The following is a 17,233-nucleotide window of genomic DNA, read 5'->3' on the forward strand; positions in this document are numbered from 1 at the left end:
GCATGTGCTGCTTCTTTTCAGCAGCTTGTTTGGATGCGTGTATGTGTGAGTGCACGTATGGAGGAGACACATGCACTTAAGTCCACTCTCACAAACACAAACACACATAGAATTCCAAGGCCCTTGTATATGCATATATAAACAGCCTGTGATTTGAGTGAAGAGTTGCCAAGTTGACACAGTAGAGGCCTGTTCATTGATCCCTCAGCTCCAGTTGAGCTTCACTGTCTGTGTTTATGAATAAAAGACAGATTGCAGTGCTGCACGCTCACTGCTGCTTCATGATAATAACACCCCCCATAAACTGTCTGACTGTATTTAGTGTTAAACTAACGTTCTTTTTCTTCTTCTTTCTTTCTTTCTTTTTTGAATCAGAATCACCCTTCTTGCGTTCAGATGCCTTTCACAAGCTATTTAACCCTTTGAAACCTGAGCAAAACGGTTTGAATTTTTTGGGGAAAAAGGCAATGACCAACTTGGCAAGAAACGCTCATGATGTTTTCGCAGAAAAACTGATGTCAGTTCAGGTGTTAAATGTTAAATGTCTAATTTCAAAAGCAGTGGAAGTAGCTTTTATTTGGATGAATTTGTGCCTTTGTTTCTTGTTGCCAGGGATCCTCATTTGTTTGAATGAGGTGTCATTGCCACGGCTTGTGACGCTCTCCATGGTGCTGAACTCAACCTGGCATAGGCACTCCATTTCCACTCCCACTCCCCTTGGCAGCATTGGTGCCTCAATGCATCATGGGCCAATGAACCAATGACTGTTTATTTCCTGAGTGACAGTACTCCATATGTGGTGTTTTTGTTTACTTTTCTACTTTTTTTGCTCACAAAACTAAGTTGTGAACACTTCTATTTATGCTTTTGTATGTCAGTCCCCTGGGCAGTAATTACCATTCATGTTCGGTACATTGTGTCTCGGCTGTCTTGCTAGCAGCAGGTATAATCAGTATGGTGGAGTCAAAACAAGTGTGTTTATTTCTGTTTATTTGTACTGTATCTCATTGGTTGGCCTGATGTAAACATTTACCCCTCAGTTTCCTGTTTGTTTTCTCCTATTCTCTGCCTCGTCCTGTGTCAGTATCCTGGGGATGCATCTGTTTGGTTGTAAGTTTGGGTCCGAGAGGGATGGAGGAGACACTCTGCCAGACAGGAAGAACTTTGACTCTCTTCTGTGGGCCATAGTGACTGTCTTCCAGGTGAGCAATTACTTTTGTTTTTTTTTTTTTTAGTCTGTTCACATTTCATTGTGTTATGGCTAATTTAGCTTTAGCTTTATGTCTAACTTTAGTGTGTTGAGATAGTAAAAATTATGCAGCAGGATGATCTTAAGGTATGCAAGTTTATCTGCCATCTGGATGCTTGCACTTCCCGTGTTATCAAACTTGGCTGCTGAGGTGCCCTCAAGCAACCAACATCTTCCTGCTTCATTGGTGCTGACTGAACTTGTCCCTGTTCAGCGGCTGAAAAGAGAATTTCCTCCTGAATAAATAAAATACATGATATTTAATATTCCTCCTCACTTTCCCTTGCTGCCTATCTCTCTCATTTTCTTCCACTCTGTCTAATTTCCATTTCCAAGTATCTTACAAAGGTTAAGTAGACCTGCCTCCTGCGTTATGTCGTCTTGGATCTGTGATTAAGCCTTCCGCTGGGTCCAGCCATTCATTTATTATCTATCTGTATAGTATTTATCACCCTTAATATAGTAGCCATTTATAATTCAGTGAAACATCTGATCAGGGACAAGGTAAAGTGTCAGCATGTCTCGCTGCATAGAACATTGTACTGACACGTCTGTTCTTATGATGTTATTCATGGACGGTTTAATGTAGCGTCACTGATCCAGTCTACATAGTCATGAAAGCTTTTACATTCCAGTGTGGTTTCCTTCCAAATGAAAAATGTGCGGTGCACAGAAATGCCTTCATGTTGACACAGAAATGAAAGGGAGGCACTCATCAGGAACTTCATCACAACATAACCTCTGAAATATGACAGGGTTGTTTCCCTGAACAGTAACTGTCCGGTCATTGCTCTGAAACTTTAAAGGCATAGTTCGGATCTTTTAAAGTTGGGTTGCATGAGGTACTTGTACCATAGTCAGTGTAATACTCAGACGGCCAGTTTAAGTAATATACAGCTGTAAATTTGTGCTCCTGTTTTTCTCACATACCTCTGGTGAACGAAACTGACAAAATTCTTGCTGAATTTTAGGTAAAAGGGGTTGTATGCTCAAGTACTTCTCAAGCGGACAGCCCTTGATGCAGGGAAACTGAGCAAAATGTGAAACTCTATGCTAAATCTGCTGTTTTCAAAGCCATACTCCATTGGCAAAAACAGTAATTTTACCTCTCTGAACACAGGAGCTGCTGGTCTACTACTCCCATCTAGTTTGTTTGATTGTGTGAACTAACCCTTTTAAACAGAAAAGCTACACATTAACACAAACAAACTTACTGATCAACATGTGTGACATCTTTATACGGCATATGTGGCTTTTCAGAACGGAAAGCGACAAACTTAAAAAGGGGGACAGAGCTTAGGGAGGAGTCAATTATTAGATGATTTTCAGTTCAGTCACAATTTGCCTTAGAAAGCTTTGCAACATACAACATCCCTCTGTCCTTTGACCATTGCAGCGGATAAGGACCCCCCCCCCAAAAAAAAGTTAATGGGTGTGAAAATGGTAGACAAACAACTGATGTGTGTACAGACCTCATCAAAACAGTAAAATTACAGTAGTCCCTCTGGCAGACTCGGCCTATATCAGCCTAACTAGGGGCTGGTTCAAGGCGGGCCTGAGCCAGCCCTAACTATATGCTTTAACCATAAATACTTTTTTCTTCTCTTCTTCAGATCCTAACCCAGGAAGACTGGAACAAGGTGTTATATAACGGCATGGCTTCCACTTCTCCTGTAGCCGCCCTCTACTTCATCGCACTTATGACCTTCGGCAACTATGTCCTCTTCAACTTGCTGGTGGCCATCTTGGTTGAGGGTTTCCAAACCGAGGTACACTGTTGCTTGTCACACGTCCACAAAAATCAGCCTTTAAATCCTCTTTTTCTAAAAGCATTTGAAGAAATCTGCCACTGGGATGAGATTATATATCTTTTTATAAATGCAGGTCAACCTGTTGAATCTTTCACAGGGATCTGGCTTGCTTCCAGGTCTTAACTCAAATTATTTTTGTCGGGGTGAAAGTGTTAAATCGTTCAATAAGGTGCTTATTTTTCGGCGCAGGCACACAGAGCACTGTCGGATGGATGTTGACACCCACACATACATAACAAATCCATACGCTGTAGGCATTAACCTATACCTTTTCTTTGCACTCTCTGCAGCGGGTTATGTGAGGACATGAGAGCACACTAGTTGCAGCGTTTCATTTTTCCTCTCCTCTTCATCTTCATCTCGCTGTCAGCCTCTTCTCCTCCCACTCTTTCCCACTATCTCAGCAGTCATCCTCATTATCGTTCTGCTTATTTGCCAATGCAGTCATGCCATAAAGCACATCATAAGAAAACTATGTCCGCTAGACTAGACTGTGCATCAGCCCACATCACCCACATCCCGTTTCATCAGCCTCATGCTCAGATACCTTCTTCTCATGCTCCCCTGATCTTTCCCCCTCCTTAGTGCAACTCTTTTATATCATAAAACAAAACTGAAATTCTCCACCGACACACTATGTTTGTGATTCTTCACCGAGACAGAAAAGGACAAGAAGCTGTTCAGAGACATCAGCTAGGAAAAAATATTTTCGTGGGGAGCAAAGAAGTTGAAACTCATCGAGCGACCTTTCTTCACTTTTCAGCCTTTTCAGGAACATAAAGGGCTTTATTTGAGACAGACAGGGCGACAGAGAGAAAGGAACAGAGGGCGAGGCGTGATTGAGAGAGTAAATCACACAAGTATTCAGCCCATCTCTAGCTTTCTACTTGTCTCCCCCTCTTTCTCTTTCTTGAAGGAGTGACAGCACCTATGCTTTGATCACTGACGCTCTGGCTCTTGGGCTGAGAGGAGAGAGGACGGACGAGGGGTGGCGGGGAGTGAGGATGACAGCCTCATAAAATATGGATTAATTTGAATGGGCTTCTCCTCCTATTGCACTTTGCTGCTGTACAAATATCTGGTGCATGACTATGGTGATTGGAATGACATAGGAGGTGGGAGACAGTGACCAAAGCTGCTTAAGATGAAGGCTTTACATGCGGGCCAAGACTGAAATTAGTGCGTTTCTGAAGTCCAACTGACGTTAAAAAAAGGTTTAGCTAAAATCAGTGTATATATGCTTGGTGGTTTTGACTTGTATTCTGATTTGGTCAAAATTGTAATTAAATAAAAGAAGAATTAATTTGTTTTCTGAGGTGATAGTTCCCCTTTTATTAGTGTGGTCCAAGGTATTGGTGCTTTACATTGATTAGTGCAATATCTGTGTGTATAAGACTGATTCAGACAGTCACTCAGACTGTTAACTCACTGGATAGCTTATGTTGTTAATTGTTGCTTAGTCCCACCTGTGTTTTGAGAACTTTATTCCCTGTGGTACTACAAGTCTTGATTCGAATGATGATTTAAAAAAGCTCTAATATACGAGCCTGAAAAATAAAGCCAAAACTAAAGTGCCACAATCTGCAGTTCCTCGAATGGCCACTTGAGGCTGGCTCTAACCCTACGAAGCTAGGTAAACTAGGCATCTTTTATCTTGCTATTTTTGGTTTTCTGACCTCCAGTTTTGTTGTTATAGTTCACCTCATCTATTTCTCTAATAGTCTCACTTTCATTTGTAGCAGGCAGCTCTTTTTTTTTTTAGCAAATATGCTATAAAAACCCACTCTACAATACTAGTTGTGTGAGAAATCTTGATACAAGACACTAATGCCAAACAAAGCTGAAGCTTGTTAAACTAACACATTTTTTTTTTTTTTAAATTTCAGCTTGTTTTGATTTTCCGACCTCTAACTTTGCTGTTTCAGTTCCTTCTCATCTATGTATCAGAGTCTTATTTTTAATTTCATCAAGCAGCTGTTTCTTAAGAAAATCAACTGCCCAAAAAATCTTCAAACAACACACTAGGTAAACAATGCTAGCCATAGGGTAAACAAGCTTACCTTTTAGCATCTTTCAGCTTGTTGTTTTGGTTTTCAGGCCTCCATCTTTGCTGGTGTTCACCCTCATCTATTTGTTAAAAAGTCACATTTTCAACTGCAGCAGGCAGCTGTTATTTTAGCAAATATGCTATAAAAACCCACTCTACTATGCTAACTGCCCAAGAAATCTTCAAACACATACATATACACACTCCCATAGGCTACACACACACACAAATGTAGAAACCCCTTAAGGTCTATTAGCGCAGTGTTCTGTTCTCCCCCTCTGCTCTCCTGTATCATCACAGAGCTGTCGGCTTAATTCTCCCTCTCCTTTTTCAACTTAACATCCTTTTCTGCAAACACTAAGTTTATTTTTAGTCGGCCAAACTTTCCCTGCGTCAGGGTTGCTAGGTAACGGGCGCTTGAACGACGTGAGCCAAAGCCAGGAGAGATGAGCGGCTGTGGAGCCAAGACACACACAACTGTGTCACTATTAATGTCCATATTGTTTTTGGCTTAAAACGGGGGTGAAATCACCTAATGGAGGTCTTGTTTTTAGTCCTCTTTGCCTTCTTTTACTTTCTTGACTTTCCTCCATCTTCTTCATCTGCTCCTCATTTTGTTTCTTCCTGTTACCCATCCCTTTTTTCTCGTTGTGTGTCTCTGTCAGGTTGCAACAGTGTGTCCATGTGACAGAATCCAATATCCGCTGCCGAGAGTGCAACACACCGACTCTGTTTCTTTATAGAGACCTATTAACAGCAGAGAGACAAAAGCTGTTCTTCTTTTTTATTACACCTCTCACTCTGACAATAAACATACATTTCACACAAACATGTAGGATTCACACCGAAGCTTGAGTCAGCAGCAGAGGAATGCTTCCACGCCGAGCACACAGTGTCCTGAACGATGCACAAGCTCATTTAATTTATATGTCGAGATCATTTTCATTACTGCTTTCTGACTGATTTTCATCCATCGGAGCCAATGGAGGGTAAAACATGTCTGTCCTGTTTACCTCGATACTGTCTCGCTGAAATACACATGTGCAGCACGTGACTGCGCACTGTGATCCAGGACAGTGGCTTTGACATGCGGATATGTTGCATGGTAAAGATGAAATGTTACGACAGGCTGACTCTCCTTTAACTTCTGCTCTTTGTCTACTTGCTGTGGTTCCACCTCTCTCACCTCTGTGCCTCTTTTCCTGTGCGTGCCTCCCTCTCCTGTCCGGCTGCAACGATCACTTCCACTATAGGAAGTGGCCAAGCGGGAGGACTTGCATGCCCAGCTGAGCCTAATTCAGCTGCCTGTAGACTCAGGGGTATGTAAAGCACTGCAGCGCTGCCTTCCCGCCCAGCATTTGATCGACTAACCGCCCTCCTTCAGTGTCCCCTCTGCCCTCCCTCTCCACCTGTTCTCCTCACCCCTCTCTATAGAGGCTTTGTGTCAGATCTCTCAGCAGCCACAGCTTGGAGGTTTTTATTAATAGTTGCAACAGTAGCAGGATAACTGCATTTGTGTTTCATTTTTGGCGGATTAACAAACCAGTTACATCATTTATCAAATACACGAACGCAAAACATAAATGCCAAGCCTGTGCTAGCAGTCTCTAAAAGGGCAACTCCACCCAATTTATAAAAACGATCTGCTGTAATGTCTAACGTGCCATTAGGGATATTGCATCATTCACATGGTTGCAGTTTTATTCGCAGAGGTTTTGAGTTCTTCAGTGGTAAAAAGTCTCGCTGCCAACCCAATTCAATAGAGTACTAAAGTGGGAAGTAAAAGTCCAGTTCCGTTGCAATGAACATTCATTCATTAGCATTGCAACTGGAGCTTCTCCAAAAGATGAGTAACTGTGAGAGAAAATTATCTGTCTCTTTGACATAAAGAGAAGTTTCAAGCCTTTAAAAATTTAAAGAGCGAAGCCAGCTACAGATCCAAACAAGCAGTCTAGCCACCATCTCATCACTGAGCTTAACCCTTTGAAATCTAGATGGATTAGTTTTCTTTTTTGGGTCTTCAGGCACCTTTCACAAGCTATTTGATGCTTTAAACCTGAGCAAACTGATTTGACTTTTTGTGAAAAAAAACTTGGCAAGGAATGTCTCGAAAAATGAAAGAAATCAGTAAAAGCTGACAAGAAAACAACCCTAAAACCAGTTTTAAAACAGAGGGGAGGATTGTTAGAAAACTACTCAGAAAGATAGGGAAAATGTCCAGATAACTTTATTTATAATTATAATAATTTTAGCTTTAACATTATGTTACAGGGAGGAAAAAAAAGTATATATACACTTTTGGGGGGTCATTTTCATGTTTGTTGTTGTTTTTCAGTTGTTTTTTTTTTTTTTTTTTTGCGTGTAATCATTTTCAGGTAATTTTTCTAGCTAATTTTCGGGCAATGTCTTCTTAAGTTGCTCGTTACCTTCGCTCCATGTTTTTGAAAAAAATAAAAAAATCAAACTCTTGTTTAAAGCAGTTAAAATTCCTGCTAACCATAATTGAGCTCAAGGTCACTCTTTGTAGAAACCTGACAATTTTTTAAAAAGTTTTAAATAGGGCTATCAATGTTTTTTATTGCAAATAATTGCTGGATTTCAATAGCAATCGCGAAAAATTGCATTTTTAATGGTATGCTTAAAATTCAATCATAAATGCACATTTCATTAATGCATTAAAGGCATTGTGATTAACAAATGAATGCAGACAACCCTAGATTAACACTTTAAAACCTGGTTAAATTGGTTGAATTTCTTAAAAAAAAAATGGCAAGAGCCACTTACTAAGATGGCCCAACAATTAGCAATAAATTGGGAAAAGAAATGTTAATATATGTAATAAATGTTGTAAGGCAATAAATTACCCGAAAATAGGAAAACAAATAGGAAAAAAATCCCCCCAAACAAACAAAAACAAGAAAATGACCTCAAAAAAGTCCTTTTTTGGTCTTTTGTTTTTAAAATTCCAAATAAAATACACAGAGAGAATTATACATACGTAGATCCAATTAGATCTGATCAGGCAAGATCAGATCACTTCCTTGTCGTCTTTGCATTTTGCAGGACATTTCTTTACCAAGTTGCTCATCATATTTTTTCCTGTCTTTGAGGGAAATCAAACCATTGTTCTCAGGTTCAAGAGGTTTAAATGCTCTTAAAATGTGTCTGAAGGCAGCAAACAAAAAACTTAAGTCTATGCAGGTGCTAAGGGGTTAAATCAATCAATCAACTAAATCTGGGTTTTCAACAAAGTTGGCAACTCTGACGCTTTGCTCCCAGTTGCAACATCAACCTTCTATAGATGCATTATGCAGAGGCATACAGGTACTGTAGTATTTAGAGCCTTCTGTTTTACCAAACTAATGGGAAAAAAACATGATTTGGCAGAAAGTTGAAGTAATTAAAACTGCAGACTTTTTAAGCCACAGCTGAAAGAAATAATGAGAACTGTGCACAGCAAGGTTTGTGGATTACCCTGACTAAATAGAATGTCTTTGGAAAAAGGCATTGCAATTTAATTATAGTCAGTAATTTGTCAGTTCTTTGTGCACCACTAATGGAATTCTATTCATTTCTCAGTATTGTGGCAATGTTATAAATCTCAGCAATAGAAATCCAAAAACCTCTGTTGAACCAGCATGACTCAATACCTGTAGGGCTTAATGGAAATGGATGTTGGGTGTTTCAGACATTTAATTGAACTTGTGGTAACAAGAGCTAGTGGAAGAAAAAGCAACAAAATGCTAAATGCCATAACACTTGCCCTTAGAACTGTGCAAATCCATTTCACAGTACAGTATACTGGAGTGTGACTGCACTGTAAAATCTGACAAGTTGATCTGACTTAAAATAATCTTGATTTCCTTGAAAAAGTAAAGTGAATACAACTATTAATCTTAATTTGCATTTACTTTATATGTAATTGTTTGGTTTACTAGAAATTTAGCTCTATTTACTTAAATTTTTGCAGCTTTCAAAAGATGAGTGAAATTACCTTGTTCTTTTAAGGTTTTAGCAACTTCAGTACTTCAGAATTATATATTAAGTTGACATAAATTGCTACTAATAGTTACATTTACATTTTTCAAGGCAGTCAGTTTTCTAAATTTGTAAAATCAACTTGTCAGATTTTACAGTGTGATTGGATCTCTATGAAACAGTCTCCATCTAAAACACCACAAAAATGAACCAATTCTTTACTCTTCAATCACAAATGCAGAAATGCAGTTTGTTGCCTTCATTGCTAAAAGCAAAAGACCTCCAGCATGGCTGCCAGAGAACGTCACAGCATCTAAACGACCTCTAACCCGCTTCCTGCATGATGCCCTTGCTGCTGTAACTAACCGGGCCGTGAGTGACTGTTCAGAGGAGACAACAAAGTGCTTAAACACTTGCATCACTTTGCTGTGTGTGTATTTCTTTTCTTGTCCCGTTTAAAAGCAGACTCCGCATCAAACCTCAGATTGAATGCTCACCTCCCACCAGCCCTCCGCCCCTCCTCTTTTTTGCTTTCTAGCCTCGGGGTAAGAAAGCTTCACCGGCACTGCCAAAAATCCCCCTCTCTCAATCTCTGTTTTATCTGGCTGAAGAATAGAGATGAAGTGACGGAGAGAGAGGGGCGAAGGGAGTAAGCGCCTGGCTTTTTGGGAGGCCCCAGCACAGCCAGATGAATCCATACGGAGGATGAGAGCTAATAAAAAGAGGGGGGAGAAAAGCTCTGTTAGCATGACTCAGGCTCTTAAGGCAAGGCCAGTACACTCTGTGAAATGAGGCCTTTGAAAAAACGGTTGTAAGACTCGTCCTCGCGTCCCCTAATTTTACACTGTTGAATGCTATCCAGAACTGAGCCATGAGTTTGCCAACGTGTGAATGTTCCAAACTGCTGAAACACAGCAGCCAAACTGGGGGCCCGAGCTTGCAATTGGGATTTGAGGGGAGTCTGCTGGCTGGTCTAATCGTTAAACTTGCAGTTGATTGATTTTTCCTCCAGATTGCCTCCAATAACTTTACACTGTATACTTTACAAACATTGTTTCCACTAGCCACCTACAGAACTCCAGGGATGCCCATATTAAAATGAAGTCATTCAATCAGAAGAAAAATCAATTTCCAGTTTATTTTTAAGTTTAAAGTGTGCATTACCATTAAATGTAGCAAAAATCCTTTTTAATTTCATTTGGCAGCACTTTGCATTTTTAAACTGCAGAGTGGATGATAAACATACTTTTTTGGACCAAGTCTGTCATGAAGATGCCACAATATTGACTTGTGGTTTTCATTGAAAAACTGTAGATTAACTAGAAAATTATTGGATGGAAAGTTGGTGCACACATTTATGCCCCTCTCAGGATGTATTGTAATGTTTTTGCTGTGATAAGGCCATTAGCTTTTGTCTTGGTTTTATTGCTAATTAGCAAAAGGTAATGATAAATATAATAATAATGCCTTTCATGGCACTCAAATTCCCCTTACATCACATCAAATCAGAAATAAAACAAAAAGCAGCAAAGCACAATAGCATGCTAACATAATGAAATAATAATAATGACATAATGAAATACCAAAAAAACATCTGAATTTTCCATTGTAAGCTTGTTAGCAAGATCATTAGCTTAAAAACTTGTGTTCCAATAAAAATGATGTAAAAATAGGGACATGATTTAAATAAATATTAGCATTTAGTTTTTATTTATTTCATTTTCAAGTTAAGGTTGCCAGTTTATTACATGTTTAAAAAATGATAATTATGGTAGAATTATGTTCTGGAGTAATTTTAATGCCATGTGTGGCAGTACACCTATTCATTCTGAAAGATGAAAATAAGATAAAGTTTTCTTAATATGAAAAGAAATTGCAGTTTGATTAAATGATTTCTATTTAAATATTGCCATCCCTAGGCCTCCGTACATGTATTGTTGTGGGTCTGGTTAATTATATTAGTTTAGAGGTGTGCTGCTACAACACACATCCAATCCAATTCCAGGTCGATGTCTCTTAAATGCAGCAGTGGTGGGATGTAATTTTGGTGGACACACACACACGCAGACGCACACACACATACACACACACACACGCATACACACACACACACACACACACACACATACATACACAAAATTACCCCTATTCCTCCTATCAACATCCACCCTCCGTCTTCTATTTACACCATTTTTAAAGCGATGTAATTGAGATTCCCCTGTGTGCTGCTAGTGTCTATTATTGTCTGGCTATCAGCAGCGGACCTGGTCTGACCCGTCTCCTGCTCCTGCCACCATGTCCAAATTGGTGTGGCGGAGTGTAAACAAGCTATCCAAACAACCGGGTTATTTAGGGATGAGGGATTTCCCTTGTGTCCAGTCTCCCAGCCCTGCCTCGAAGCCATCATCTCCACCTTTCCTTTCCCCAGTGTATCCTCCAACACTTCCTTATACTCACCAATCTTGGCTCAATTCTTCCCAAACAGCAGCATTTCAGTAATATAATCCAGTTAGCATTTCCTCCCACCCCTAGAAAAGTGTTAAAACCAAAAAAAAAAACAACGGGTTTTCTCTTGATTTCTCATTCTACCAGTCTAATTTAATTCCTCCTCCTCCTGAGACGCCTGGAAAGAAATATCTTTTTTTTTGTGTGCGGGAAAGTTTTTTGATTCACTCTGGCTGGATCTTTCTTTCATATAAAGGATTTGTTTTCTGACAGCTGAGATGCGGATTAATGTCTGTCCCTCTCTCGTACATTTCGTGCAACTTCTTCACAGGCATAGTGAAAAAAAGACAAAAGAGAGAGAAGATGATGCAGAAAATAAAGGAGACCAGAGGAAGTGAGAAATAAAAGCAACCGAGAGAAAGAGATGGAAATTTGTTAGATCAAAATCAGGTCTGAGGTCTGATTCATCTCTCTCTCTCTCTCTCTCTCTCTCTCTCTCTCTCTCTCTCTCTCTCTCTCTCTCGCAGTCTGGTGTAGTTTCACCCAATTTCGCCAATTTACTGTGGGTTTCTAAATTGCATTGTGCACTCCTGACAATCAGAGCATTAAGGCAGAGCAGATCTCAGGTCAGCCTGATCTTTGACATAATCAGTCAGAATTGTTCAATTTAAAATGCTCTGTCCGTCTTGACTTTCTAATGCCATCTGTAGACACAGGTTTATATATATTACTACTGCATATATAAGTAGCAGATGAACAGCTATTGTTATGATGCAGCCTGAAGAAATCTACACTTTATATTTCCTTAAAGGAATCATTAACTTAGTGTATCTGAGATGCTGAGCCAAAAGAAATAATAGCCTCAGTTTATCTTCTATACTGTGGGTCCTGCGGGTGTAGTTGAATCACCTGCTTAATTTGACTTCTGTTAGAAAAGTTAATATATAATCACCTACATGAAAACAAAATCACAGTTAAGGTGGATGGGTATTTGAAATGGCTACTTATAAGGATTGTGTTATAGTGTGGCTGTAAATTCTTCATGACTGCAAAAAGGGGGCTTTGTAAAGAAGAGGGTGGGGTGTTTTACTTTTGCAGCAGTATATTTGTTCTCCTTTATTTGCTGCTTTTATGTGAAGCAGTAGTTTTTATTTAATAGCCCTGCCACACAGGTATGGAAGCCCTGAGAGGCAAGAAAGAGAAAAAAATCTGGTTATCCATTTGTAGTCTGATGTAAATTGTTTTCTCTTGTGTTTATGACTTAAGAACAGGTATAAAAAGAGGTTCTGCCAGGATAATCGCTCTAAGTTCCCTATTTTATAAAGTAAAGCAGGTGAAAATAGTTTTTTTGAAGGGTGGAAAAAAAAAGTTTTGGCAGATGGAAAAACATTTTGTCATGATCATTTTTGAAGTGCTTGTTTTTGAAATACTCATTTTAGTGCACTAATAAGTCCCATTGTTAATGGGACTAAAACCATTCATGTTTTCTTTAAGGTTAAATTTAATCTCTTAAACACAGGTTGATGACAGCAAGCATTTAATGTACCTTGTGTTTACAGTGCATGCAGAAATGAAAACTTACCTGGAAGGAAACATGGAGGCTTTTCGTCCTAATTAGAAAAGGAGCAATTGTGCAGTTCAGTCTCGTGTTGCTGAAATGAGTGTCATGATAACGAAAACATTGAAAAATGATCCGGACAGAAAACCTTTTTATGCTTTCACACTGGTGGTAAGCATTGCTACAGGCATTCTGTTTTCCAGACATCTGTCCATCCATCCTTTGTATTCTCATATACACGATGACTCAAGAACACCTTGAGGGAATTTCTTAAAAAGATTTTTATGGTCAAACATTAAGGTCGCTGTAATCTTGTGTCATCTCATTCTTGTGAACCCATTATCTCAAGAACATCTTTAGGGTATTTCTTCAAATTTGGCACAAACGTTCACTTAGATTCAAGATAAACTTATTAGTTTTTGGTGGACATGGTCACCAAAGATTATTGTGACCTTGTCAGTCACATTCTCGTAAAGAGAAGACAAGAAAAACTTGAGGGAAATTCTTTAAATTTGGCTCTAACATCTATTTGGACTCAAGAAATAACTGATTTGAATGAATGGCCAAAGGTAAAAGACCACTATGACCTCACAAAACATGTTTTTTGGTTCACAAATGAATACAGTAATTATGACAAAATTGAACACAAATGTCTAATAGACAGACTTGTCCTCATTGTTTTTGGAATTGAAAGCATTCAGTGTTGTGACGGTGTGCTGTTCTACAGCTCTGTCAATAGCTGCAGTTACTTTAGTTGCAAAGACGTTAATTTCTGGGGAACATTAACGGTGTGCACTGTTTTGCTAGGTGACAACAACATCAGTCTTTAACCACTGTAAAAGAATGAAAAAATAAAGTGCTTTATTTCTGTAATTCAAGCTGTAATTTGAACACAATGTGGGTTGCAGTGGCAGAGTGGCACTGTTGTTTTCACTCATTGACTCCACGCGTAGAAGAAAAAGCAATATTATTTATTTATGAAGTATTTTTATACAAAATGGGTACAGGCAGTGGGTGAAAGAGAGAAAGGGCTTTGTCAGTCTTTACCAATGGCAATTCTCAATGCCATTGTGCAATTTCAGATTGATTGATTGGACAACCCATTGAGGAGGAAAATGGATGCAGATGGACAGATGGAGTTTTTTTCATTTTACAGTGGAACGATGAGGTGATCATATTTTATATTCAAAATTTCAAAGGTCAACTGCACTGTGACATCATACTGTAAACTGTAAACACAACTTGAGTTGTTTTGCGGAGGCATGCAACTGCTAGCCTGTAATTCTAGTTTTCAGCTAGCTTCATACATTTAAAAAAAAACTTAGAAGGATGATCCTGGCAAACTTTATTTTCACATTTAGCACACTTAGGAAATGTTTTTTTTGTCTCTCAAGGCTTCTGTAGCAAGGTGTGATAATGGAGCAGAAATTACCATCCATGCTGGTTTATATATTTGACTACAGACTCACACTGTGCAAGGTGCCGTCAGACAGAGAGCAATTTTTCCTTAGCATTTTCCTCCAGTCTCCTTTTTCATTTTCGTCTCTCTGTGACATGAAATAACACTAGATTAAAGCACTGGGATGAGCACAAATCCTCTGACGCAGCTGAAACGTTTTCAGCAGACATATAGATGACGATACTTGTGTTTCTCAGTGAGCAAACTGATGAATCTGTCAATTTTTCCAAAACCTGGGTCATATCCTTAAGCCAGCTGTTTCATCTGTGTGCCTCAGAAAGGAGAGATGAGGGTCAAGTTGTCCCGTTGCGCTTCACCTGAGCCTGTCAGGTCTGGTCCTTATGCTTATACTCCAAGCTCCTCACAACTAAGCCCCTGGCCCAGCTTTGTGAGTACACACACACTCTGTCACGCTGACCTTTACGCTGACCAGAGGCTACTGCAGATACAAGCACCTAACTGACCCACCGCTCAGCAGGAAACCACCGATCTCCTCCCCCCCCCTCACCTGGAGAAGAGAGGGAGGGAGAGGAGATAAGGTTGAGCACCCATAATGCTTCGTGCTGATGCTCCGCTGGGTTTGTCCCATCACAGCTATCCTGTCTGATTGATGGTGTGTGGGTTGATGAGCCCTGTAGGAGAGTGGCTCTTGCTGAGGTTAAAAATTTTTTTTTACGTTTGATGATAAATTGTTGTTGGTGTGTGATGCACGTTTTCTTAGTAGTGTGTGTGAACATTTGTCTGTGGCATAGTCTTAATAATCTTCAAATATAGCTAAAGCTAAGTCAGCCATGATTGTCTCAATGCAAGCCCTATAGCATCAGAATTATCAGGCAAGTGATTTTTTTAGATTTGAAATATGAATCTGCTTACCAGTAGCTCTCAATGTATACAAACATTCATTTTGAGATAAGAATGAACTGATTAGAAGTTAGTTGTCAAAGTGAACTGTAACTGCAATTTGATTGATTCATGGGCGCATACAGCAGGGAGGCAGTAATTCTAGTTTTTAACAACATATTTTGACCACATATTTATCAGTTGTATCTAAGGCCCAGTCCACATGTACACGGATATTTTGGAAAGCTATTGTTTCTGTCTGTTTTCTAATAATAATCACATTCACGCAAGTACTGTTTTAAACAGTTTCTTTAAAAAAACAACTTAATGCTTTCAAGAGCATGCCAAACCAACAGGCTGCGATATTTTTGCCTAATCCCCACTCGTAATGACCTCATTGCGCTACAGTATTTGTGGTACAAAACCACAGCAACACACTGTGGCAACACCTTAGCATTCTGCATATAAATATGAGCATGTCTCAAAAGCTAAATAATGTTATGTAAATTGCTCAAGTAACTTATGGGGTTACTTTTCTACATTTGAAATATTTTTGAGCAACATGTTTTGTGCTTTATTTTGAAAATTCTTATTTAAAAAAATATGTCCGATTTGTGGAAAAAAATGTAATGACACAAAACTGTTACAATACTTTTAGAGGTAATTACTGTTAAATGACTTACATAATCCTTTGTGTGGTTGTTCATATGAAGCAATTAAAAATTCTCCACTAAATAACATCACAATATTGTTTTCCTGCAGTAAGCCGAGTTTTTCAAATAGGAACAAGCCAGTGTGATAAATAATTAGATGCAGGAATGTGATGAGCACTGCAACCACGGCAGTCTCCAAGTAGCCCTTGAGTCGACTTGTCTGCTAGTTCATTAGCATCCGCTCTCCTTACCTCATTTTCCCACACTTCACAGGTCAGAGGAAATCAGTCTGGGGCTCACAAACATTTCCTTTAACTAGTAGGGGAAAAAGGCAAATTGGCGTCTCAAAGATAGCCATACCCAACACGCCTGCAGTAAACAAATGCAATATGCAGTATACATCCACACCCACTGTGCCTTTCTCTTACACTCATGGGAAGTATCAGGAAAGTAATTTGTTAGTTTAAAAGGAGGTGCATGGTGATTAGGTCCTGAGGCTTTTCTGCACATTTTATTCACTTTGCTACCACAGAGGTTTGACTCACCGGGTCGGCATTCTATTAATCCAGCATCCACCTGGCACCCTCGCACATATTAATGGAGTCTGCAGGCTCTGGCGCATGGAGCAACAAATACAAGCAGGAACTCTGAGGTTCGCCGCAGTAGGTTTGTAAGTGGAAGGCAGCATGAGGCAGAGGCTAGAGGAGAGTAATTAAGAGCTCGGGAAAGTCTGTGAAAGGTAGTTAGGGAGGATATGTAAATGGGAGATAGTGAGAACGAATCCATTTGATATGACCATCTGGAACAATGATAGAGAACAAAACAAGGCAGTTCTGCTGTTCTGACAAAAGTAGGGGGTTGCTGATTTACAGATTACCTGATACAAATTTGCCAATCCTAGGATAGCAAAGGAATTACCCAGCCTATTCTCACTATGATTGGCTAGAATTTGTTGCCATCTTTGGTTTGATTGGTTAAGGTTAGGCAAGAGGACAGAAGGGGGTTTGTTTTGGGTTAAAACAGTGCTCTTCATGAGCACTTTGAAGGGCATGGTTGCAGGGGGACAATGAGTGTTAAAAAACTTAAAAAGTTCCTTAATTGAATTCAAGTCGTTATTAAAAGGCCCTTGTAAAACCATAAAAAAAACAATTTTTTTTAAAGAGTGAATTTAGATATGAATGATGGTTTAAAGG

General features: G+C 39.4%; 1 protein-coding gene across 3 annotated transcripts in view; it reads left to right on the forward strand.

Moving 5' to 3' along the window:
* cacna1g (calcium voltage-gated channel subunit alpha1 G) overlaps nucleotides 1-17,233 on the forward strand; it is a 289,865-nt gene that overhangs the window by 185,833 nt on the left and 86,799 nt on the right. For all 3 annotated transcript variants that reach the window (XM_088070554.1, XM_088070553.1, XM_088070555.1), the window contains exons 13-15: nucleotides 1,085-1,202; nucleotides 2,863-3,018; nucleotides 6,361-6,426. In XM_088070554.1, coding sequence (XP_087926680.1) covers nucleotides 1,085-1,202; nucleotides 2,863-3,018; nucleotides 6,361-6,426 — 340 coding nt within the window. The remainder of the gene's footprint in view (nucleotides 1-1,084; nucleotides 1,203-2,862; nucleotides 3,019-6,360; nucleotides 6,427-17,233) is intronic.

This window comes from Plectropomus leopardus, chromosome 19 (genome assembly GCF_026936395.1).
Source record: "Plectropomus leopardus strain MGB_pleo_1.0 chromosome 19, ASM2693639v1, whole genome shotgun sequence".
Taxonomy (NCBI): domain Eukaryota; kingdom Metazoa; phylum Chordata; class Actinopteri; order Perciformes; family Serranidae; genus Plectropomus; species Plectropomus leopardus.